Genomic DNA, 22,244 nt, shown 5'->3' on the forward strand with positions numbered 1-22,244 from the left:
CTCAATTCAGTTCTGCCAGTGTGCTAAACTCGTGATAGTCAATGGAAATGAACACAGATTCTGAATCTCTAGTTAAATCAGTGAAATAATAAAGGCATCACAAGAAGTAGCTTCAATTTAAAACTTTTTATTTGAAAATAGTTTTGGAGAAATAATGTGTAATTTAATTGTGCATTTCTCTGTGAACATAATCATAAAATATAGTATATATTTTCAACATGAACTATTTTTGAACATTATCTTTCGTCATTAAATATACAGTACAAAAATTAAATAATATAAATATTTTGCTATTACTAATATGCTATGCACTGATATGAATTTCAGTTTGATTTCTTGGCTCACTTCCAGGAAACAGTGTTGCTTGTAAATCGCCTTCTTTCATGTTAAGCAGAGACTCCTAAAAAATTGGTAAACTGTAAAAGTTAACACAATAAAATCTCTAAAACTGGCAACAATGGTAAGACTTTATAACTTTCATGACCATATAAGACTCACCAATGGTTTGAGCTGATGTTCATCGTCAAGCTATCTTGGCTTGACTTTGTCATTGTGTTCCTGAGCAAGAGCATCTTCTAACTCTTTGCATGGATTTATAGTTGCCAAGAGGGCAGGTAAGGTAAAGCATGACAAGAAGCGAGCCTTCAGAAGCAAATATGCCTTGTTGTCTTTAAACCTCTCAGACACTATCTTTCGGACAGCAGCTATCTTAACTTCATCGCTGTTGTCTCTGTGTTCTTTGGGTAGCAGCTGCACTGCTGACTTCAACAAAGAATCTCTTCCTTTAAGCAAGGTAGTCAGTGTACTGATACTGCTAACAAATGGGGGAAGATAAGGCATATTTTCTTCCAATCCAGGCAGTGTAATGCCACCGTTCCCCTTCAACCAGTTTTTCACTTGAGTTGGTTGCTCGAAGAATATCAAGCTAGGGTCAAATGTCAGTTGTTTCGGCTCAGGATTTGATGTTGTAGCCGCACTATGGACAGATTGCTTTCTGGCTTGGAGAGACACCTGCCGCGGCACAGTCTGTGGCCCAATTTGAGTTATCATGGGACTGATAGGTGAATTAAAACCTAACTGATCTGTTGGATGGCCTACACTGCCTACATTGTCTACAACAGGATTGCTCACAAAATTGGACTGTGGAAATGCAAGTGTTGTTCCATTCAGAGAAGGGAGAGCAGATGTAGGGATTAGACAATAAGCGGAAGATACAGCAGTATTCTCTGTAGGAAGGCTCTTGTTGATATTAGGTGCTTTGTTGTTAGTTGGAAAACTAGTGACATTTGCAGTAGCAGTTGTAGGTTCATTAACTATGCAGGGTCTTGCAGTGTTGATTAGTGACAAAGAGCCATTTTGGTTCACCATTGTTGGTTGAGAAACAGGATATAGCATACTTTGGCTTTGAGGACCTGCATTGGTACCAAGACCAAAAATGTTCAACAAAGGGGCAGAGGTTTTGGATGGAGTGCTTGTGACTAAAGACACTGTTGAGTCACTGGGAACATTGATGGTTGCATCTGAACTACATGATGGTGTAATGCTAAGACTAGTTCCCACAGGGGAGGATGAGCCAGCAAACAGAGTGATGGGATTCATGGGAGTCACAGTTTTGTGTTGATTACATGCAGATTTAGGTGGATCTTGAGCTGCAGATCCTGTAATGGAAGGCAAAGTTGAGTCAGGCAGAGCTTGAGGAATAATTTTGACAGAAGATGAAATGACACTGGGGGTTTTAGAAGAGGAGGGAAATGAAGAGACCATGTAGTTGTCTGAGACAGAGAAAAGTGAACAATTCTGACCAAGATTTGATCCAGCAGCCAGAGGTTTAATATTGTTTCCAGGTAAATCAGATGTTTGGTTGTCTGATCCTGTGCTATTGGTAGGTGCAACACAACTACTCTGGTTGACAAAGACATGTTGTTGAAATATCATCTGAACATTTTTTGGTATTGCCTGGTTTTCATTACCAGGAGCTTGTAATTGAATTTCAGCAACAGGCAGGAAACCAGCAGGGGTGAGAATCCAGGCTGTAGTTTGTGGTAATACAGCCACTGGCTGGGTGACACTACTGTTTTGTTGTTTTTTAGCTGCCTGTTTTTTGGAGAGCCTGCTTTTTCGGTCATCCAACAAAGCTTGGGCTTTCATTGTGGGTTTGGGCTTGCGTTTTGAAGTGCGAGCTTCTTCTGCAGTCTTTGTAGGTGGATCATTTGTGGACAATGAAGATGTGGGACAGGATGCTGGCTGCATCACACTTTCAGCTGGTACTACTACTGGTACTGGTGGTACTGGTAATACTGGCTGAGGAATCTTTGATGCATCTTGTTGACACAACTGCAGAAGAGGTAAAATTCTCGGTACCACATTAACTGAAGTGTCACCATTGCTATCTGTATTTGGCTGGGAAACGACAAAAGTCTGGGGAAAAATCAGCCCAGCATTTGACTTTTGACTAGCAGACTGCATGGGCGGTTTTGTTTTCCTTTGCCGTCGATGCAGTGAAGAAATTGCAATTTTGGCAGCTTGGGGAAGTAGCTGGACATCTAAAAACTCTGGGGACAGCAGGGGGTTAAATTGTTTCTTGTTTCTTTCAGCAATTATTTCTGCTACAGTCTTAACATGATTGCTGGAACCTGGAGTACGCTTCCTGGCTGAAAGATTAAAATATAACAGATTTTGTGGTTTGCAGGTCATATTCACAGCACTTGAATGTGAAAGAAACATAAATGACACCTCAGATACCTGTATAGGATCTTGATCCAGGTTCTGGCATCTGAGAAGAGGAAAACATGACGGTGAGTATTTTTCTAGCATCTGCTTTGCCTTTTAAAATTTCTGGGTATTACACAGTACTTTAGGAGGGGAGGATACTGACTGTACTATGCTAATGGTGATATTGCTAAAATATATTCTCATCTGCTTGTTTAAGGAAACTCATAATATTATCAAATATTTAAAAAAAATTATATAATATACTAATGTCCTACAATAAAGGACTCCTTGTCCTTCCGGGCCTCGATCACTTTCTTGCAACCTTCAGTGTCAACTTTAAGAACCTGTTTCAAAAGAAAAAAAACAGTTTAAAATTCAGACATTTCCAATACTCATTTATAATAACAGAAAGGAAAGACTTCACTTACCTGCAGAAAAAACAAAAACATTGGTGATTTTAGAAGAGAGGCATCTGCTACTCTTTTTTGAATATCCGCTATATGGAAAAGAATATATGTTCACTGCTGAAAAAAGAAAGCAGCTTCCACAACACACATACAGGAATTGATATTTCATCATTATACATCTCAAAATTACCTTCATATACCCGCCTCTCACTGAAAGTTAAAGGTATTAGCACGTTGCCAACCCATGGAGTAATGGCAGACATGAGATCATATCTCAGCTGTTCGGCGGCTACACCCTTACATCTTTTTCTTCGACCGCTTTCCGTTTCATTTTTATCCTTCTCTTCATCATTCTTTTGATTTATGCATGTAGATAAACTGGTTTTGTTTTTTGATGATCTCTGTTGGGAGAAAATATTTGTTATTGTGGTCTTTATTTGTTTTGATTGTTTTTGATATATAAAGCTTTTTATTCCACAGCAAATTTGAATTATCATGTCTGAAGGTGCCATTTCATTTTCTGCAAAAGCACGGCTTTGACAGCAGTCTAACAGCTCATCAGCTTATACTAATGTGCTCGTTCTAATATGTTATTGCTTTTAAATGAACACTTCATGCTCATGGATTTGGATGGCAGATGATCCGCACATAATCTTTTATATGGTGCATCTTTCTGCAAACACATTTTAACATTTTATTAACCAGGGTCTTTAGTATCTGTTCTTTGCAACATTTAGTAAGTTTTCCATTTCAGGACTGATGATTATCCGGGCTCTAAGTAACATGACAAGCCATTATTTTCTTTTTATAGGAAATGGATATAAAGGTCTGGAATGATTGATAAAACATTTGTTCTTTCTTTTTATCATTATCATATTAATGTTAAGATTTATTTATATGCTAAATATCTGACATTTTAATACAGGGTGTTTTATAGGACAGGAAACAGGAATTTTCATGTCACATGGACGTTTGACAAAATGTCAAATTAAAAACCATAATTGTGGACAAAATTCTTGTGGTATTTGTGTGAGGACACTTTGGGATATGCAGTTATAAAATATAAATATTAAATAATCCACTCTGGCATTATAGCACCTCATCATGGACTGTTTTCTTAAAACAGCAGACCTTTTTTTTTTTGCTTCCTTATAAAAGGTACCTTACCGCTTTCCTGAAGGATTTTCTCATGCGAATTAGCAAGTGTTTAACATCACATTCCGACACCATAATCATGGCATGCTCACTGCTCAAATTCTGTAAGTAAAATACAAGAAATCTGAATCAACAAAATTATTATAGCTTTTTCTTTTTTAAGTGCTTAAAATAAATATCTAACTACAACATGATTTTGAGAGCTTATCTATGAAGCCTTACCGACCAAAAAAAAAGTAACCAACTTACAGATTTTTGCAAAGCAGGTGGTTCCATCCCAACATAAGTCTTCACAAGGTTTCCCAATCTGTCCAGCACTGTGTTCCGTACACAATCTCTGCTGCGCTCTTCCACCCCAGTGGACAGTCTTACCAGTGTGGTCTTCAGTTTCCCTAAAGGATTAGCCAGCTTGTTCTCATGTACAGGAATCCATTCCATCATGTCTGGCTGGACATACTCAAGATTACGTTTATCATCTGAATAGACATTTTCATTTTCCACTGGCTGTTCACCATCACTGTCCATGTACCGCACTTCCTCTATGGAGGTGTCACTTTCAGGTTTGAGATCATCATCTTTTATTTTCTTGAGGTCTGTCTGCCTTACTCGCCTCCTCTTTGATGTTGGCGCAGGCTTGGTTGATCTCCTTCTACGCCTTGCTCTCTTTACACCTTTTCTCTGAAGAAAATAAAAGTGTGATGCTTGTAAAGTACAGAGTATGTACAGTACAGACCAAAATTTTGAACACACCTTCTCATTCAAAGAGTTTTCTTTAATTTCATGACTAGGAAAATTGTAGATTCACACTGAAGGCATCAAAACTATGAATTAACACATGTGGAATTATGTACATAACAAAAAAGTGTGAAAAAAAAAATTACCCCAAACACACCTCCAGGCTGTGTAAGGGCTATTTGACCATGAAGGAGAGTGATGGGGTGCTGCGCCAGATGACCTGGCCTCCACAGTCACCGGACCTGAACCCAATCGAGATGATTTGGGGTGAGCTGCAAAAGGGCCAACAAGTGCTAAGCATCTCTGGGAACTCCTTCAAGGCTGTTGGAAGACCATTTCAGGTGACTACCTCTTGAAGCTCATCAAGAAAATGCCAAGAGTGTGCAAAGCAGCAATCAAAGCAAAAGGTGGCTACTTTGAAGAACCTAGAATATGACATATTTTCAGTTGTTTCACACTTTTTTGTTATGAACTAAATGTTCTCTTTGAATGAGAAGGTGTGTCCAAACTTTTGGTCTGTACTGTAGTTCCCAGAACACAAGTAAGAAACATGACCAGGTCTGCTATTTTCAAAGGTGTTATTCGAACTTTTGTGAGGTGACGTTACTGTTACTGTCCCAATTTTCCATAAACAGCACATCCAAAAATATTTTTATGTCACAGCAATTTTCCAATGATTACAATTTCTTATTAATTGAACCATGTCCCGAGTTACAGTTAATGTTGTCGTTACCTCATCCTCGATGCTGATGAGACAAAAAATGCTGTCACAATTCTCAACTGTCTTGCGGAACAGTTACAAAGTGTTGACACTGGAGACTCCTTCCATTAACAATAAATAAATATCTATATATAGAAAGCTTCATCATGTGAATTATCTTTCATATATAACATTCTTTAAAATTCCCTTGATCCGCCCTATGTGAAGCATCTGCTATATTAGTCCTGGTATGGACTATGGACTAAGTGAACTGATATTATAGAATTGTATATGAAAATAAATAGCACTAGTGTCTTCTAACACCTAACTAATCAGATTTAAGAATTGTAGTATAAATTGAAAACACTGTAGTATAAAACCTAATACTGAAGCGATACTTACTGCAGCTTTATGCAACATCCATTTCCACTTGTTCAAACACTGGCTGTCAACCCGGTTTGGAATTTCAGAGGCGATCTTAGACCATTTCCCTGATAAAATTGCAATTATGATGAGCAAAAAAAAAAAAAACAAGACAAAAAGCAGGAGTATTATTTAGTCTGCATGTGCCTTCATAAACATTTATCCTTACACCAATACACCAATCACACCCTCAGTGTCACCCATATGAGTCTGGTTCCTCTCAAGGTTTCTTCCTTTACCAATTTAAGGGAGTTTTTCCTTGCCACTGTGCCTGAGTCACCTCAGACTTGCTCATAGGGGGATAAATACATACAGATTGTGATTACTATATATATATCTAATAATAATCTTGAATTTTTATTCTGTTAATTCTTTTTCTTTTATTATTTGTTATTTCTTTTATTATTCCTATGTTTACCTTCTGCTCTATGTTTATGTTCTGTAAAGCTGCTTTGAGACAATGTCTATTGTAAAAAGCGCTATACAAATAAACTTGAATTGAATTGAATATACAATAGTATGGTTTCGTTCTACCTACTGAGAGCAAGATGCTATGACTGCAAAAATAAAATCCTCACCAACACCATATTTCTCTACCAGATTTTTCAGCAGTTCCTCTTCTTCATCACTCCATGCACCTCTCTTTATATCAGCTTGGAGGCAATCCAGATATCTGAGAATGTTGATTAAAAAATGTATTTATAAAATATTTTAAATGCTGCATTTGTATCAAATAAATGCCAAGTCAATTCACTTTAATTTAATTGCAACTACTTGAGAAAATCTACAGAATGTTTTGCTGACCTTTCTCGACAAGAATTGTCTGTCCTTCCAGGTACTTCCAGTTTAATTTTCCACCACTCCTTACAGCCATACCTCTTTACTGCTTTGAGTAGTAACTGCAATAACAAGTTTAATGAACTTCAAATCATTGCAACAGCATTAAAAACAGCATAATAATGATCACTTCTAACAATTACACCCATTTGCCTTAGTGGTATATCAGAATTATTGGACAATACTGTCATTTTATTTACCCACTTCACTTCTACCCTGAGGTTCTCCCAGATTGTCCTCATCTCTGCTATAGACAGTAAACCAGGCCACCCTGCTGGTGAACCACATTTCTGCAGCCTATAGTTCTGAACTTTTTTTGGTGTCTACCCACCACTCATGACCACAGCTGAAGAAGATACGGGTTCAGATTGAGCAGTAATGAGAGACCTTCATCTATAAACTGAGCTCAGATTACAGGCTGATACAGCGACTCTGCAGCCACTGACCAGATCCTCTTAGTCCTCAAATACAAATTTCAATAACACGGACTAATGTGCTATGATCTACAGCTATAAAATTAAACCCATCATCTACGTATAAAGGCTTCACAATGAAATCTTACCTCCCAGCCACATGGTGGGTCAAGTACATGTTTTTGATTGCTCAGGATTGTCATAATTATTGTCAATTTTTTCTACAACTGTAGCAGATTATATGTGAGGACCATGTGGTGACTTTTTTCCTTCCAAAAGATTCAAAATAGTGAAGAAATAAGCTCTTAGCTCAATATTAGCTCACATGCGGGCTGTTGTTAGTTAATAATCTTTGAAAATGGACGTCAATGAATAAGCAGTTGTGTATGGGCTTGTAAACTAAGGGATGGACTTTTCTTTTTATAGAATTAGCTTAAATTTTGATATGCAGGACTGTTTCAGAATACAGTTTGTTATACCTTGCAGATAGGTATGTGTTGTATGATTTTGTAGCCAATCAGATCAGACATCCTTTAAATCACCACCTGTAGTTGTATAAAAATGCTCCAGGAGTACGTGTTCATTACTGTACGTTGCAATGCTAATGCACAGATGACAAGAGGTGGCAGCAATCTATATTTCACAATTAACAATAACAAATAATGAAGCAGACTGCCATTTCTTTTGAAAATATCAAGAATAAGAACTATGGTATCATTTTTTACAGAGTCTGATGTGGATATGAGATTGTCACTGGAAATTAAGTCTTTAGTGGCCCAACGTGCAGAGAGCCAGAGTCCTTAACAATGCCTGAACTCATGTACACAATATACTGATTATCAACCTAGAGAGATAATTGAGACGCAACCAAAGACCGATGAAAACTAAACTGCTGTCCATACCTGGTCCTCCTCTTTTGTCCAAGGTCCCTTTTTTATCGAAGGATCCAGAACGCATGTCCAGCGGTAGATGAGCTGTGCACTATCACGACCTTCCATAAAGTATGAGACTGAGGAGACATGACAAATACCCAAATAAAAGCTTAATGGTGTTCAATCCAAAAGAACAGACTAAATACTCTGCTTGTTAATATAAGCATACATCAGGAGTCAGTGTAACTGGCAGCAAGTTTCTGCTGCTTTATAATAAGTAATGAGTAAGTACTTTGAGTATATGGTATGAAGTTGCCAATCCTCATTTTCTCCAAAAGCTCTTTGAAGACCTCGTCCTCATCTTTACTCCACTCTCTCTTCCTGAACCGTTTAGAGATGTAGCGTTGATATGTCTGGAAACACAGGAAAGCTGTCCTATTGGTCTAAAAAGGAAAAAGAGTGAGATAATGAATCATTTTGAAAAGCACCAAACATGTTCTGAAAGTCAAAGTTATCCAACACCAAGTTATCTAATACTAAATCCATTACTAATAACACAAACCAAAACATCTTCTTTTGTTACACTTACCCCAAGAGATTCTGAAATCTTTTCCCAGTTGCAGTACATATGCTGTTCTGCGACTTCTGCAAGTTTGGCAATCTCATCCTTACTCCATGTGGATTTATTAATGGAGGGATGCAAAAAATTCTGCCAGAATCTCATCAAATCATCAGGTTGTCGAAAGCCTTCAAACTGCATCATAATCATAATGACATTTTTAGTAGGAGGCTTTAAGCTGAAATTTCACTTTTAATCATCTTGTTTTAATCAACAAGATGATTAAAAGTGAAATTTCAGCTTAAAGCACATTTGGATGTTTTTGGGGATTTTATTCTTATTGAAAGAGTCAGGTAAATCAGGAAACCACCATTATTTATATTTTGGATCTAGTTATATATTTTCGGTTTTTGGCCTGAAAGTGATTTGTTTGCTGCCTGGTTTGCTTCATGGTAACAATATGGCCAAGAAATTTTGCTCTGTTTCATGGGTTTCTTTGTCACTCGTTTTTGGCTTATATCATGATTCACTGTTGCTGCCTGTGTTTCTAATAGACCTGGATCAGCCTCAGGTAGCAGAAACTATATTCATGTTGTCTTCTGTGATGTGTAGTGCCTACATTTGATATTACATTACTATTCTGTACCTTGCACATGGAGTAAGGTCTATCCTTATTGAGGGATACATAGATAGATGATCACCTGGCCAGTGGCTACAGTACAATAAATAAACACAGGAAGAATATGTACTTAAGCTTGCTTTATGGATGTCTTTAAGGCCATAAAATGGGTGGATTTTTTGCATTTTACTTTTTGTAAACAAATCGACAGTTTCTAAATTATGTTTAGATTACAGATTGCACAGGTTGTCTTTGTGCGCTCAGTAAACCTTCTCTTTGAGCATATTCTTAGTCTCCTGATTGTCTTACTTCTGGTGAAGCTGCAGTATTTTGAAAAACAGATTCAACATGTTTCTTGGTCAGTAACAGAAAATGATGATGAATTACAAGAAGCACAGTACATACATCAACATTTGCTATTTTGTCCCAGTCATGATAGTCATGGCGAGACCCATACAGTTGATCCTCCTTCATTGACCTGCAAAACAATATGTTCATAAGAATAAACATGAAAAACTGTGACAATTAAATGAAGTCTCACAGTCTCACTATATTATCAATTTGATTCTGTAAATTTTTATTTTGCTATTTTTTACTTAATACTTAAATTACACAATAAAATTCACACAAACATGGAGTGAGTGAGGTCACTAATCACATGCCTAACAAAAACAAGAAGTTTGGCTAAGTAATAAAAAAAAATTGTACTATGTAAACTTATCTTAAATTTCATAAAAAACAAAAAACAAAAAAAGCTTAGCTAATAACTCATTATAGAACCTTATTTCTCCAATATCCGTCTCTAAAAGGGCAATTTGCATTTGTAGTTCCTTTTTTTCTTCATCTTTTGCTTTAGACATCTTTGCAGTTAAGTACTCCATCCTATAAGACAAATGAAAACAAGGCACAAGCATTGAGGCTATTATGTTACACACTTTCGATACAAACAACACAGAGGAAAATGTGTAGCTCTTTAGACTATTTTTTTAAACATACTTTGAGAGTTTGGGCTGCAACATGCGCTTCATAGTGTCTGTGGCTACAGATTTGATAAGTAACGTTTTTTGCCACGGCTCCCCTGAAAGACAGAAGGAAAGAATATTTGTTGATTTTTGCTGTATGTAGCAAACCAAAGAAATTAATCTCAACAAAACATGCAACATACATCTTCTAATTTTCCTCTCATCACAGGGCTTTGTTCCATTAGCCATCCTCTCTTTAGTTTCTTCATTGGATGGAGGGCCCTGTAGAGGAGAGCCAAAAAAACAACAGACCAGCAAATGCATATTAAAAGATGAACATTTATTTAATCTGGATTATGCAAATGACTAAAACGACTTTTTCCCACATTGTAACAAATCATTTAGTAACTTGCAGATCTTACCAAACCAGTCAGCTTGTCTTTGAAATATGGCTTCATAAAGCTCCCAAGGAAGAGTCTGAGATGAGGCAGGCCAGGATAGTTAGATGAAGGACCAGAAAGTTGCTCTTCAATCTCTTTCTGTTTAAAAAACACAAAATAAACAAACAAAAGCTTTTTTACACTTATGTAATATACACTATATCAGTGTATTCAAGCAATTGAGCAATCTTTAATGCCAACTAATAACTGACCTGCTGTTCACGATTTTCTTTCAGAAGCCTCTCCAGTTCAGCTAGTTTTTCTTTCAGCACTTCCTGATAAACCAAATTCATCTGAAGACAGGTTTCCAAATCTTGAGGAAGATCCAAATCCTCATCACTGTCCTCACCATTCTAATATGTTAGAAAACAAAAGTAGTCAATATTTTTTATTTTGATGAATGAATGAAAATGAATAGTGAGTAAATATATACAGCTATACAAATACTCACAGAATCCATTAGACTGCCATGTTCACTGTCTAAACACACACACACACACACACGTCAATACTATTTTATTATAAATCTCTAATGATTCTCATATTGTCTATTAGCAGTAAAAAACTAAAAATTGAAATAATTGAGTTCACTGTAAAATAAATATCTTGTCCCAACATGGCCCACATGTACAGAAGAGACTCTCAGAACATCTTGAGGGAGAGTCTCAGACTACATTGGACACAAACTGCAGATAGAGAAAAGACTGCAATTTGGTTGAACATGTGACCATTAAATGAAGCTTTTTTTTTTGTAAATCTGCATCAGTATGGGTGGGTGATTGGGATTCTGCAAATACCAATAGAAGTAAAGACAGTAGTGCACACATGATCCATTACAAAAGCCAAATCTCCTAGAATGTTTTATTTTATCGGCAAGAAAACGGATTTGTTGTTAAGTGAAATGCTAGTTGCATCAACCACTGATGAACATTATTACTATGACAACCAGTATTTTCTTAATGGTTGTGATGTCACAACTATTCACAGATTTACCTGTCAGAGCATCGACCAGAGCCGCATCTGCACCAAGCGTTCGCTCTAACTCTTCGATTTCCTTCTGTATTTGCTGTCGCTCTGCTTCCAGGTCCTCAAGTGTCTGCAAGCCACAAATGAAATACTGAATTAGGCATGTGAACTGCTGCAGGACTCATTAATATGGAAATCTTTGATAGAATTTTACATACAACATCCTCCCCTGCGTTTCCACTGTCCTCAGACTCTTCAGCTGCCAAAGAGGAGAAAGAACATTTAAGTGATTGTGTGATACAGTGCGCCTTAGTGTGTCATCTTAGTTTGTTCTGTGTTTGACTCACCACTGTCACTGTCTGAAGACATCATGTCTGCAACGTTCCTACTATTTCCTAGTGTGCTCTCCAGAGCCAAAATCTCATGCTGTAGTTTGCTCCTCTGAGCCAACAAGTCTTCTGAAAATGCCATTGTTTTCTTTACCTACATTTGCACAGATCACAGAATGAAATTAACTCTGAAATGATGGGTACTAACTACATCAAAACAGTTATCTCCAAAGTTAAAACCAAACCATCTCAAACTGTGCTAAATCACCCTGACCTTTAATATACATACATGTTATATTACTCTTTACAAACGATAAACATTAAAAGCTGACTGTAAACATACTTTTAAAGCCTGAAGCTGTCTGCCTGTACATATCAGGTCGTTAACATATTACCCAGCGTGCAATTCGAGGGATTCGACAAAGCGTTATTAACGAAGTAAAGAAACAAGAAGTAAACGCTTGTTTTTATGCTGCATGTTAAATTCGTTCATTACGATCTTTTAATAAGAAGAGATTCGACATACTGACCGTGTTTATTAGTTCGCTCATGTAACGTCAGCGAAACGTTTAGACACAAGACACGATTGCATTAAACGCGCGCAGCGTTTGTGCTCACTGGCTTCAAAATAAAAGTCTATTTAAAGGACATCTTTTTTATTTTTTTTAAACGTCTGAAGCTGAAGAAGAAAACATAACGACCAGCGATTTTCATCCCTCCCACAATCATCTCTCTCTTTTAAAGGCAAAACAAACACACAGATTTGAAAGTTTTAAATGATTTTAATATGTAAATTGTTCTTTTTTAAATATTTTTTTATAATATATTGTTATATAATAATAATAATAATAATAATAATAATAATAATAATAATAATTACAAGCAATAACAACAGCCTAAACAAGTGCATTAATATCTAAATCTGTGATTTGTCTTGCAGCCTGAACTACCGTCATAACCTCCTGACCAATCAAATTTGAGAATTCAACAGCTCAGTGTTTTTGTAACAATTAGCAACTCTTTATTTATTAAAGAGCAGTAAATGAGAGCCACACAGAGATAAAGATATACAGTATAATATCTTATACTGATATAGAGTATAAAACCTGCTTATTTAAACACGCAAATATCTGCTGATTAGTAAATTAACAAAATGCTTCACAATAGTTTCACTATTGTTTCTGTAATAAACTTTGTAAATTGGATTAATTCAAATCACAAAAAAAAGTTTATTAAAAAAATTAAAAAATAAAATAAAAAGTGCAACATACAGATTATTCACCACATAGCAATAACGTTTCCAGTTTATGTAATTAAAACTTTCATTATTTTGTATCAAAAAAGCAAATGTCAAATTGTTTGTTAAAGTAAAAACAGGAATATCTCATGGATGAAAGCAAAGGTTTTGGTTTTCGAGGGAAATTGTAAATGTAAAACTTATTATTATAAAAGATAATATCGTCATTATCTTTTATAATCACGTGGAATTTGACCAGCAGGGGGAAAACCCTGCAACAAATTGGCAGCTAATTTACACAGAAACCTGTGCAAGAATTTACTTTTAAAACTTAAAAGCAGAAATTGACTATTGTACTGTTTATTTACAGTACTGTACCTTTTCACTATTAATTCTATCTGAACACATAAACGAATTTAGCAAGTTTATTCCTTATAAACTATATCACTATGTGACTGAACAATGCTATGCACACAAAGGTACATTAATCACATTCGAGTAATGAAAATGAAAATACTTTCTAAGCTGAATTTCTTACACCATGTCTATGTTTATAGAGTAGATATGTGTGTGTGTTCTCTGGGACTGGAATGAAATCACAGCTCTCATATGTTAATGGCCTGGGAGACAGAACATAACTGGTTATTAATTTAAAACAATGATATTTCTAAAGTTAGAACTCTATTTCAAGCGGACTAAACTGTTTGATACACGGAAAACAGATGCACCTCAAGAGCTGAAATTAATTTTGAGAAAGTACAACTGAGTGCATCTCAATTTGCTCCTAATTTAGTAGTCAGGACTCTGATCAGTAAGTCAGTCTTTTTAAGCTCTGTCTGTCAAAATCCCTCTAGTGCACTGGAACGTCTGTTCCCTGAAAAAAATCCCACGCTGCACTGCAAAGCCTAGGGAGCCTCAATGCTGACTACAATTCCTTACTGGAGATGATGCCATACATTTTCTGAAGCTTTTCAGCCTGAAAAAAAAAAATCATCTACACATGTAATTAGCTTGTCATTGCTCTACTGTAGGATAACTGACCACTTAAATTAGTGATTTTGAACTAAATACTGTTTGACAACTGTAAGTGTTTAATTACTTAAAAGAATCCACTATCTAGACTATGGAAGCACCATGACAAAAACACATGATTAAACTAACAAATTTCTTTGATATATAAACTTGAATATTTTATGTTTGTGATTTATGGGTAGTCATTTCACCCGAAATTGAGTCTTCAGTGTCCCAACGTGTTGTGAGCCAGGATCAATATCAGTGCCTGACTTGTGTAAACAATATCCTTACTCATGACCAACACATCCTTGGTTTGAACAGGCTGTCCAACCAAGCAGAAGCCATACTCGAGTCTACTGAAAGCCAAGATCAAGTGATTAAACATATGGACTCAGGTATGTCTGCTGTTTGATTGGAATGAAAACCTGCACCACAAGAGCCTTTCATCCATAAGATCAGTTATCTTTAAAAAAGTTTAACATGTAAAGGTATGTTTACACAGTTGTAAAAAAGCTCTTCAGAAAACCACCATGGATGTCATACACTATTCAACTTCCCAAACAGACGAATTCCAGTCAAAGTAGTGTCCAGTAGTGTCCTCTTTGACACTACTCTTTCAGAGAATGACTACAAAAAGATTTACGGCATGTTCAGCAACAAACTGACCAGAAAGACATCACCCATAGACTATAAATAAGAACTTGGTACACAATGTGACGTCCCACTTGGTCTGTGGCTGCATTCAGTCTTGTAACATGCAGTAAGCAGCTCAAATTCTTTTGGTTTTCTGCCTCCAAAGCTTCAGCAATCCTTTTCAGTTGGACAATGCTAGCTAGCATGGGTAAAAGCGTTGTCAAGGTGAGCACGTATGCGTGAGCCACAGAGATAAACACGGATTACGATGGCAAAATTCAAAGCATCTGATTTTGAACAATAGGAATAAAGGAATAATAGAGGTGGTTAAGGCACAACACGGTGAAGTAAAGAAGGTGTTATTTTGGAATCTCAGTGATCTTGTCTATTGAACTCAGCAGCTCTGATACGAGGCACAAGGTCTCTCTTCCTGTCAGCAGCTGCCTGCGGACAGAAAATACACACAACATCATCACATGCCTGATCACTATGGTGTAAGAAATTATATTCATTAACACTGATTAACGCACTCTGATCAGTGTCAGATACATCACATAAATTTTGCAACATACTTAATGGACGTCTCAGCATCTTGGGCAACTTTGATGAGGTACTTGGAGGCTACTTGAGCATTTTGTCTCACTGAGGTCAAGGCAGCGGTTTCTCCTGCATGAAGTCGCTCATTCTCACATCTGTACACATCAAGCTGGCTCTGGGGGAAATAAAACAATGGGGTGAAAAAGACTTGTTGCCAAAGCAAAAAAAAACAAAAAACATGATGTATGGTTATAGGAAAATAATTGATGAAGTTGATGTGACAAGAATCATGAGAATAGACCAAACTAGAACAAACTTCCAGGCTATACAAGTATAACATTATGCACAGTTATTGAAGGGAAGTTTATTTATAATCGCACTTAGGTCACCCAGTTGAGGATGGCTTCCCCTGTAAGTCTGGTTCCTCTCCAGAATTCTTTCTATCATCTCAGGGAGTCTCCTCTGGCTCTCATTAAGGATAAACTTATAAAAGTAAAATTTATATCCTAAATTTATATATTTCTGTAAAGCTGCTTTTTGACAATGGCCATTGTCCAAGAGTTTCAAAGAAAACCAAATTGAATCACCAAAATGTCAACAATTACAATTATTTGTCTTAATTTTATCTGTTTATAGATATAGTCTGTGTTGTGGAACGTCTTTAAAATAAGATCAGGTTATCAGGACATTATATTTATTAGCATCAGATTAAAACAAGCAGTCTGTCTCTTTTCCCTTTCTGGAAGTTAATAACATGAAAATAAATAAATCAACATTCTTTGTTCTTTTGGCTGCTCTCTGATCAGGGTCGCCACAACGAATCATCTGGTCTGCATGTTTGATTCAGTACGGGTTTTACACGGGATACTGTACAGTACCTTTTCTATGTTACCTTTCCTATGTAAGTCTTACTATACCTCTGAAGGAACATATGACTGACACAAAAGGCTGGAGATTTCTTCCAAAAATGTTTAATAAACATATTCTAACAAAAAAAAACCTGTAACTGCTAACTGTTAAACAGTTGCTAAACTGTGGCTTTTTCGAAAAACTTTTTTTATTTTTTTATTTCAAGAAATCTACTAGAAATTCTGAAATTGCAAGCACAGGATTCTGCTTTAAAATTCTGCCATAATTAAAAAACATTGCTAATTCCTCCAAATAAGACAGAGCTTGCTTAATTTCTATCATCACAAAATCACAAGACCCTGAAGTGACTATAAAGATTCTATAGAAATTATAACATTGATGAGCGCATTAATATAAAACCTGTGATTTTATAGCTGGCACAGGTTAATAAATTACCCGATTGGATAATTCAATAGCACTGTTACACAATAACAAGTTTACCATAAAGTTTAAAATACAGCTTAAAATAAATTAGTGTACAAATACAAAAATTGTACGTATAAAGTTGGGAAAAATAAAGGTGAAGCCAAACCTGAAGCTGCTGGACCTCTTGTTTCAATTTAGACAAACTGCTTTCAGCTTTAACAGCTCGTTTCTGTGTGGAAAATAAAAGAGAGTCTGAGTTACTTGTTGACACAAGATGCTCTATGTTAAGGTGAAGTAAATGGAATTGTCTAAAGCACATACTGTCATGAGTTGGAGGTTTTCTTCCACAGACTGCACCATGCTCTCTAAGGCTTTAGCTTCTCTCTCTTCTTTCAAATTTCGGTTGTGCAGCTCATCTGTAAGCTGTCTGATCCTGAACAGCACAGACAGGTTTCCTGATTAGATCTACACATGAATGAGACCTTGCTTTTCAGCATGTTATCAACCTGTTATCAGTCATCCTACAGTACATCCACACTTCAGTTACAGAGATTAGTTATAAATTCATGCTAGTATCTTACTTTGTAGAATCAACCTCAGACTTTTTTAACAGTTCTCTGATGTGCTTCCGAAGCTGAGAATTTTCTTCTCTTAGCTACAGTAGATTGAGACACACACATTAAAACGAGTCACAGTATAAAACGAATTAATGTAGCACAATCACACCACTGAGAAACCAAAAAACATGCATGATTTCACCTTTTCCTGGTAACTAATCCCATTTTCTGTACTGTTCTTCACCTGGAAGGTGAGATCAACAACCGAGGTCTCTTCATCTCCTTCATAGCTCCCTGTGCTCCTTCTGTGGAAGTCACGCTGTGGTGAGAAATCCTCTTGCAGCTCCCACTCTTTTACCGTCTCGTCTTCACAAGACAGTAGGGAGTGATCCAAGTACGCACTGCCTTCCAGAACAGCATTCATTCCTAACTTGTGCACCTGATCGATGCACGAGGGCTGGTAGCTTTCAGTCCATTCGTCCTCTGGTTTATAGTCAAACGACTGCTCGAGCAGTGAGGGATCTGTGAAAAAGTGACCCTTTTGGCTGTGTTTAAAGCCACTGGCATACTTGCATACGTCCTCCACAGAGCAAGCACCATCAAGATTTTTCTAGACCAACAAACATCACAAACATCATTACAAATGGCATTTGGCTAGAACACAGGATCATTGGCTTTCATATTTGCATGGTTGTTAAAGAATCAACATATTTATCTAAGATCAAAAGAATCTCAGAATAACTATCAGTTTTAAAAAAGAGAAACATTTTGCTCTTAGACTCCATGGTATGTCAGGTCCATTGCATACTGTAGATTCATAGTGGAAAATCTCTCTTTCTTTCTGAACACAAATGAAGGCTTATTATACTGTAGTTCACCTCAACAGGACAGGTCATGTTGGGGTGCTGATTTTTGCTCCTGATGAATTCCTTAAAGGAAAAGGGATTAAGTTCCTCTCCGTCCTCTTTTGGCTCATCTGAAGTAAACGTACAGACAGTGTTAATATTGTAGTGCTCTCTGAACACTGACTGAACACAATGCAAAGTGATCAAGAAGTAATAATACAGATTGTGAATCTTCCTCAAGATTGGAATGAATATATATATATATATATATATATATATATATATATATATATATATATATATATATATATATATATATATATGCACCACTCAACAGACTGAGCATTTACCCTTATTTACCCTCTCTGACCCCATGAACTACCCAAAAGCCCCAATTTAGTCTCACTGCAGTGTGTCTTGATTAGCTCTGGTGTGAGAGAGAACAAGACGAAGTGTAATATACCAAAGAAAAGAGATTTTACTTACCATCTTCAATAATAAGCTTTTTCTTGGAGGTTTTGTGTTTGGACATGATTCTGTAAACAGTAGCTTACTAACACATCTGTGCTGCTCAGCTGTCAAATCTGTCACCCTGAATTAAATACCTGCATCTGACAGCCTGTAAATCAACACAAGCCGAATGAACCTACACGTCAATGCGTTTCTCTGACAAATTCAGATATTTAGAGTAATAATTAGTTATTTGACTTCAACTTTGTCTAGATGAAAATTTGGTTTTTGCTTCCCCACCCTACACATATACGTCTTCTTCTGTTATTTCTGAATCACATGAGATTAACAGCGCCGCCTAGTGACCTGGCGGGAGCTTAAGCGTTTTAGATAAGACCACAAGCACCTTGGAACAAACAAACAAAACAATAGGATAACAAAGGATAACAAGTTCACCCTGGGTAACAAACGTGGATAATGTAGATAACAAAGGACAGCAAGAAGCGAAGAAGCTGGGTATTGTTGGGGAGACAGAGGAGGTGAAGAAAGTGCAGAGGGAACTGAAAATATAACTTAAAGAGTCACATCAAGTAGAAAGCTAGTGCTAGAGGAGATCAGGTCCATGGTTAGGCCATTCACAGAACCCCTTCAGTTCACAACTGGAATTTAAGGATCCAACCATGTACCAGTATACATTTAACCTTTTTTTTTTTTTTTTTTTTTTTTATAGTGCCTTTAACACCATTTGTCCAACACTACTGGGTTGACATGGTGGAGGATTGCAAATACTTAGGAGTTCACATGAATAATAAACTGGACTGATTAAGAACTCAGAAGCCATATACAAGAAGGAACAGAGCCACCTCTAATTTCTGAGGAGGCTGAGGTCCTTCAACTTCTGCAGGATGACGTTCTATGAATCTGTGTAGACAGTGCTATTGTTTTTGCTTTTGCATACTGGGGAAAAAGACTGAAGGTAGCTGATGCCAACAGACTGAACAAACTCATCCGTAAGGCCGGTGATGTTGTGGGGTGCTGTAGTATCAAGACTTCCAAAAAGGATGTTATCTAAGCTACTGGCCATTCAGGACATGTACCACCCACTCCATGATGTCCTGGACAGATACAGGAGTATGTTCATTTGCAGACTCATTTAACCAAGGTGCCCCACAGACTGACACAGGAAATCTCTCTACTTGTGTCCATCTTAATTTATAATTTCTCTGTACAACAACATATCTCATTGTGCAACAATACACCTTCAACTGTATACCTATTTAAATCTTAGTTTTATTTATATTTTTTGGATATATATTATCTTAGTGTTACACACTCACACACACACACACACACACACACACATACACACACATACACACACACATTAAGAATAATGGGGTAAGTAGGAAGTCCAAGAAGCAAAGGGAGAAAACTCCACACACAGGGAAGAGGCAGGAACAGAACCACCAACCCCCGGGAACGTACTAAACACTAAGCTACTGTGGCTGTCCTTGAAATACAGATTGTAAGTGTTAAAAAGTATTATTTATGTATGTATTACTTTACACATAAAACCACACAAATAAATAAATAAATAAATAAATAAATAAATAAAAGTACTCATGTTTTATGTTGTGACTCTATAACAATTTTTTATTTACCTTACAATTAGTCTGAACCTTAACAAAAATAAAGCATGGACTTTTTGTAGTAGGATAATTTATGTATTATTTAATGAGATAAAACAACACCTAATCCTCCTCAATACCACTATAAACATAGATATTAGATATCTAAAAACATAGAACCTAATAATTTGAGAAGAGGGAATGTTCATAATGAAATCTCAAATGTGAGTGAAAAAAACATTTATTAGCATCTATATAATATGATAGAATATAATAATAAAATATTAAACATAAACGTCATGAAAAAATGAAATATCTAATATTTGATTACATAATAAAAGGTAAATATATATGTGTAATAAATGTAAAAAAAAATGTATGTGAACTCCAGCGATGTCTATACAGCTTCTCAGGAAGGAAGAAAAGTAAAAGCTTATTAATCTGTACACAATAACAACAAACACTGAAATAAATATTTACTTACATATAGAGAGCTCGAGCAACACGTGAAAGAATAGAGTTTAAAGTGTGACCAGGACATTTATTAGTTTATTAAACTTGAGCTGGTTATGAATCAGTTAATAGTAATCTATGATTAAATAAAATGGAAAACAAAAACAGTTCTGTTACCAATGACCAAAAAGTGTCGAATCGAATAGGAAACAATATATTTCCAAAATGTCCTGATTACTCTTGGAAACAGATGGTATAGAGGAATGTGTGTGTATATATACTGTGTATATATATATATATATATATATATATGTGTGTGTGTGTGTGTGTGTGTGTGTGTGTGTGTGTGTGTGTGTGTGTGTTCAAGAGGTGTAAATGTTGCTCAGACTCTCTCTATGGTCTTCAACATCTCCTGTATAGGCTGCTTCATGATGCTTAACACTCAGGATTGTATAGCTGCTGGATCGCCATAAAGCTCCAGAGGCTGCGAGAAAAGTTCCTCAAGCACCACTGTCAGCATATCCTGTACACACACACACACACACACACACACACACACACACACACACACACACACACACACACTCTATCTCTCTTCCAGCATTATAATACTGAGATTGATCAGAAAATGTAAAGCAGATTTTATATAACGTGTTACCCAACATCTTACCCAATTAAAGGTTTGCTGTGAAAAAAAGACAAACATCAACAGTGCATACGAACAAACTCCAGAAATGAATTTTACAATGTAATGGACAGCGTAATGAATGTGCCTTGCCATCCTCGTGTGGCACATGGCACATGTCTCACACTCCCAGAGACTCGCTTAAGACAAAAAAGAGAAACAATTAGTTGTTTTACTTACTATAGCTTTGTGGTGCTGCCATATGGGAAAGAGTCCTCCCATGTGGTGCAGTTTGAGGATCCCTGCTAATAATATCCACAACAACTTCACATCACTCAAATGCTCATATGTTCATAATTGATGTTTTATAAATGGAATTGTCAAAAGAATGCAGACACCACAGCTTGACCTCTGGACCCGTTAGCTCACACAGGACGTACTGTACCTCTTAACCTCCACTGACTAGAGAGAGGAATCAGAATCAGAATCAGATTTATTGGCCAAGTGTGTTGACACACACAAGGAATTTGGTTCCAGCTGTTTGTGACTCTCAAAAGTACAGACATAAATACTATACAAACTGTACAAGAAAACAATGCAGACGATGAGATAAAATATAGACAGAATGAGTATAAAATATAGAGTATAGAATGAATGAAATATATAAAATATGAATATCAGTTATGTACATAAGGTGTGGGCATGCAAATAACAATATTGTGCAATATTATGCTTTTGTTCAATATACAGCAGCAGTAGTGTGTAATATACAGATGATGTGATGACTGACAGTCCTGATAATGCAGTACTTATGATAAGAAGCAGTAAATTATGCATATAATTATGGTGAGTTGTTGATCA

General features: G+C 36.4%; 2 protein-coding genes across 6 annotated transcripts; both read right to left on the bottom strand.

Annotated features, from left to right (window-relative positions):
• Window positions 1-111: 111 nt before the first annotated feature.
• snapc4 (small nuclear RNA activating complex, polypeptide 4) lies at window positions 112-12,804 on the bottom strand. Of its 2 annotated transcripts, none has more exons than XM_027145702.2 (25): window positions 12,660-12,804; window positions 12,148-12,283; window positions 12,019-12,059; window positions 11,828-11,930; window positions 11,286-11,314; window positions 11,047-11,187; window positions 10,817-10,933; window positions 10,598-10,676; window positions 10,429-10,510; window positions 10,213-10,314; window positions 9,838-9,910; window positions 8,844-9,008; window positions 8,547-8,697; window positions 8,285-8,391; window positions 6,937-7,031; window positions 6,711-6,805; window positions 6,112-6,200; window positions 4,524-4,952; window positions 4,287-4,376; window positions 3,310-3,520; window positions 3,141-3,208; window positions 2,988-3,056; window positions 2,743-2,773; window positions 499-2,651; window positions 112-400 (listed from the first exon to the last, which is right to left on the bottom strand). In XM_027145702.2, exons 1-24 carry the CDS (start codon window positions 12,678-12,680, stop codon window positions 529-531), a joined length of 4,647 nt encoding a protein of 1,548 aa, XP_027001503.2. In that variant the 5' UTR covers window positions 12,681-12,804; the 3' UTR covers window positions 112-400; window positions 499-528. The 2 variants fall into 2 exon arrangements, with proteins under 2 accessions (XP_027001503.2, XP_047674928.1); XM_047818972.1 differs by having other exon boundaries at window positions 112-416.
• A 747-nt stretch (window positions 12,805-13,551) lies between these two features.
• entr1 (endosome associated trafficking regulator 1) lies at window positions 13,552-21,857 on the bottom strand. 4 transcript variants are annotated; one of them, XM_027145711.2, is made up of 10 exons: window positions 21,624-21,857; window positions 18,978-21,281; window positions 18,714-18,846; window positions 18,261-18,358; window positions 17,627-17,992; window positions 17,407-17,480; window positions 17,147-17,258; window positions 16,992-17,054; window positions 15,586-15,725; window positions 13,552-15,457 (listed from the first exon to the last, which is right to left on the bottom strand). In XM_027145711.2, exons 3-10 carry the CDS (start codon window positions 18,757-18,759, stop codon window positions 15,373-15,375), a joined length of 984 nt encoding a protein of 327 aa, XP_027001512.1. In that variant the 5' UTR covers window positions 18,760-18,846; window positions 18,978-21,281; window positions 21,624-21,857; the 3' UTR covers window positions 13,552-15,372. The 4 variants fall into 4 exon arrangements, with proteins under 4 accessions (XP_027001512.1, XP_027001510.1, XP_047674935.1 ...); XM_027145709.2 differs by lacking the exon at window positions 18,978-21,281 and having other exon boundaries at window positions 17,585-17,992; window positions 21,624-21,856; XM_047818979.1 differs by lacking the exon at window positions 21,624-21,857 and having other exon boundaries at window positions 17,585-17,992; window positions 18,978-20,298.
• Between the last annotated feature and the right edge of the window lie 387 nt (window positions 21,858-22,244).

Source organism: Tachysurus fulvidraco, chromosome 9 (assembly GCF_022655615.1).
Source record: "Tachysurus fulvidraco isolate hzauxx_2018 chromosome 9, HZAU_PFXX_2.0, whole genome shotgun sequence".
Classification (NCBI taxonomy): domain Eukaryota; kingdom Metazoa; phylum Chordata; class Actinopteri; order Siluriformes; family Bagridae; genus Tachysurus; species Tachysurus fulvidraco.

Bases quoted from the DNA above. Each gene is read 5' to 3' on its own strand.
- entr1 (XM_027145709.2), bottom strand. From the start codon at position 18,759: ATGTCCAAACACAAAACCTCCAAGAAAAAGCTTATTATTGAAGATG. The intron at 18,359-18,713 runs GTAAGTAAAATC...CGTTTACTTCAG, and splicing joins AAAGCTTATTATTGAAGATG to ATGAGCCAAAAGAGGACGGA. The intron at 15,726-16,991 runs GTTTGGCTTCAC...TATTTCCCCCAG, and splicing joins AAGAGGTCCAGCAGCTTCAG to AGCCAGCTTGATGTGTACAG.
- snapc4 (XM_027145702.2), bottom strand. From the start codon at position 12,680: ATGAGCGAACTAATAAACACG. The intron at 7,032-8,284 runs GTATGGACAGCA...TTGTTATTGCAG, and splicing joins GGACAAAAGAGGAGGACCAG to TTACTACTCAAAGCAGTAAA. The intron at 3,057-3,140 runs GTAAGTGAAGTC...CTTTTGAAACAG, and splicing joins TGTTTTTGTTTTTTCTGCAG to GTTCTTAAAGTTGACACTGA.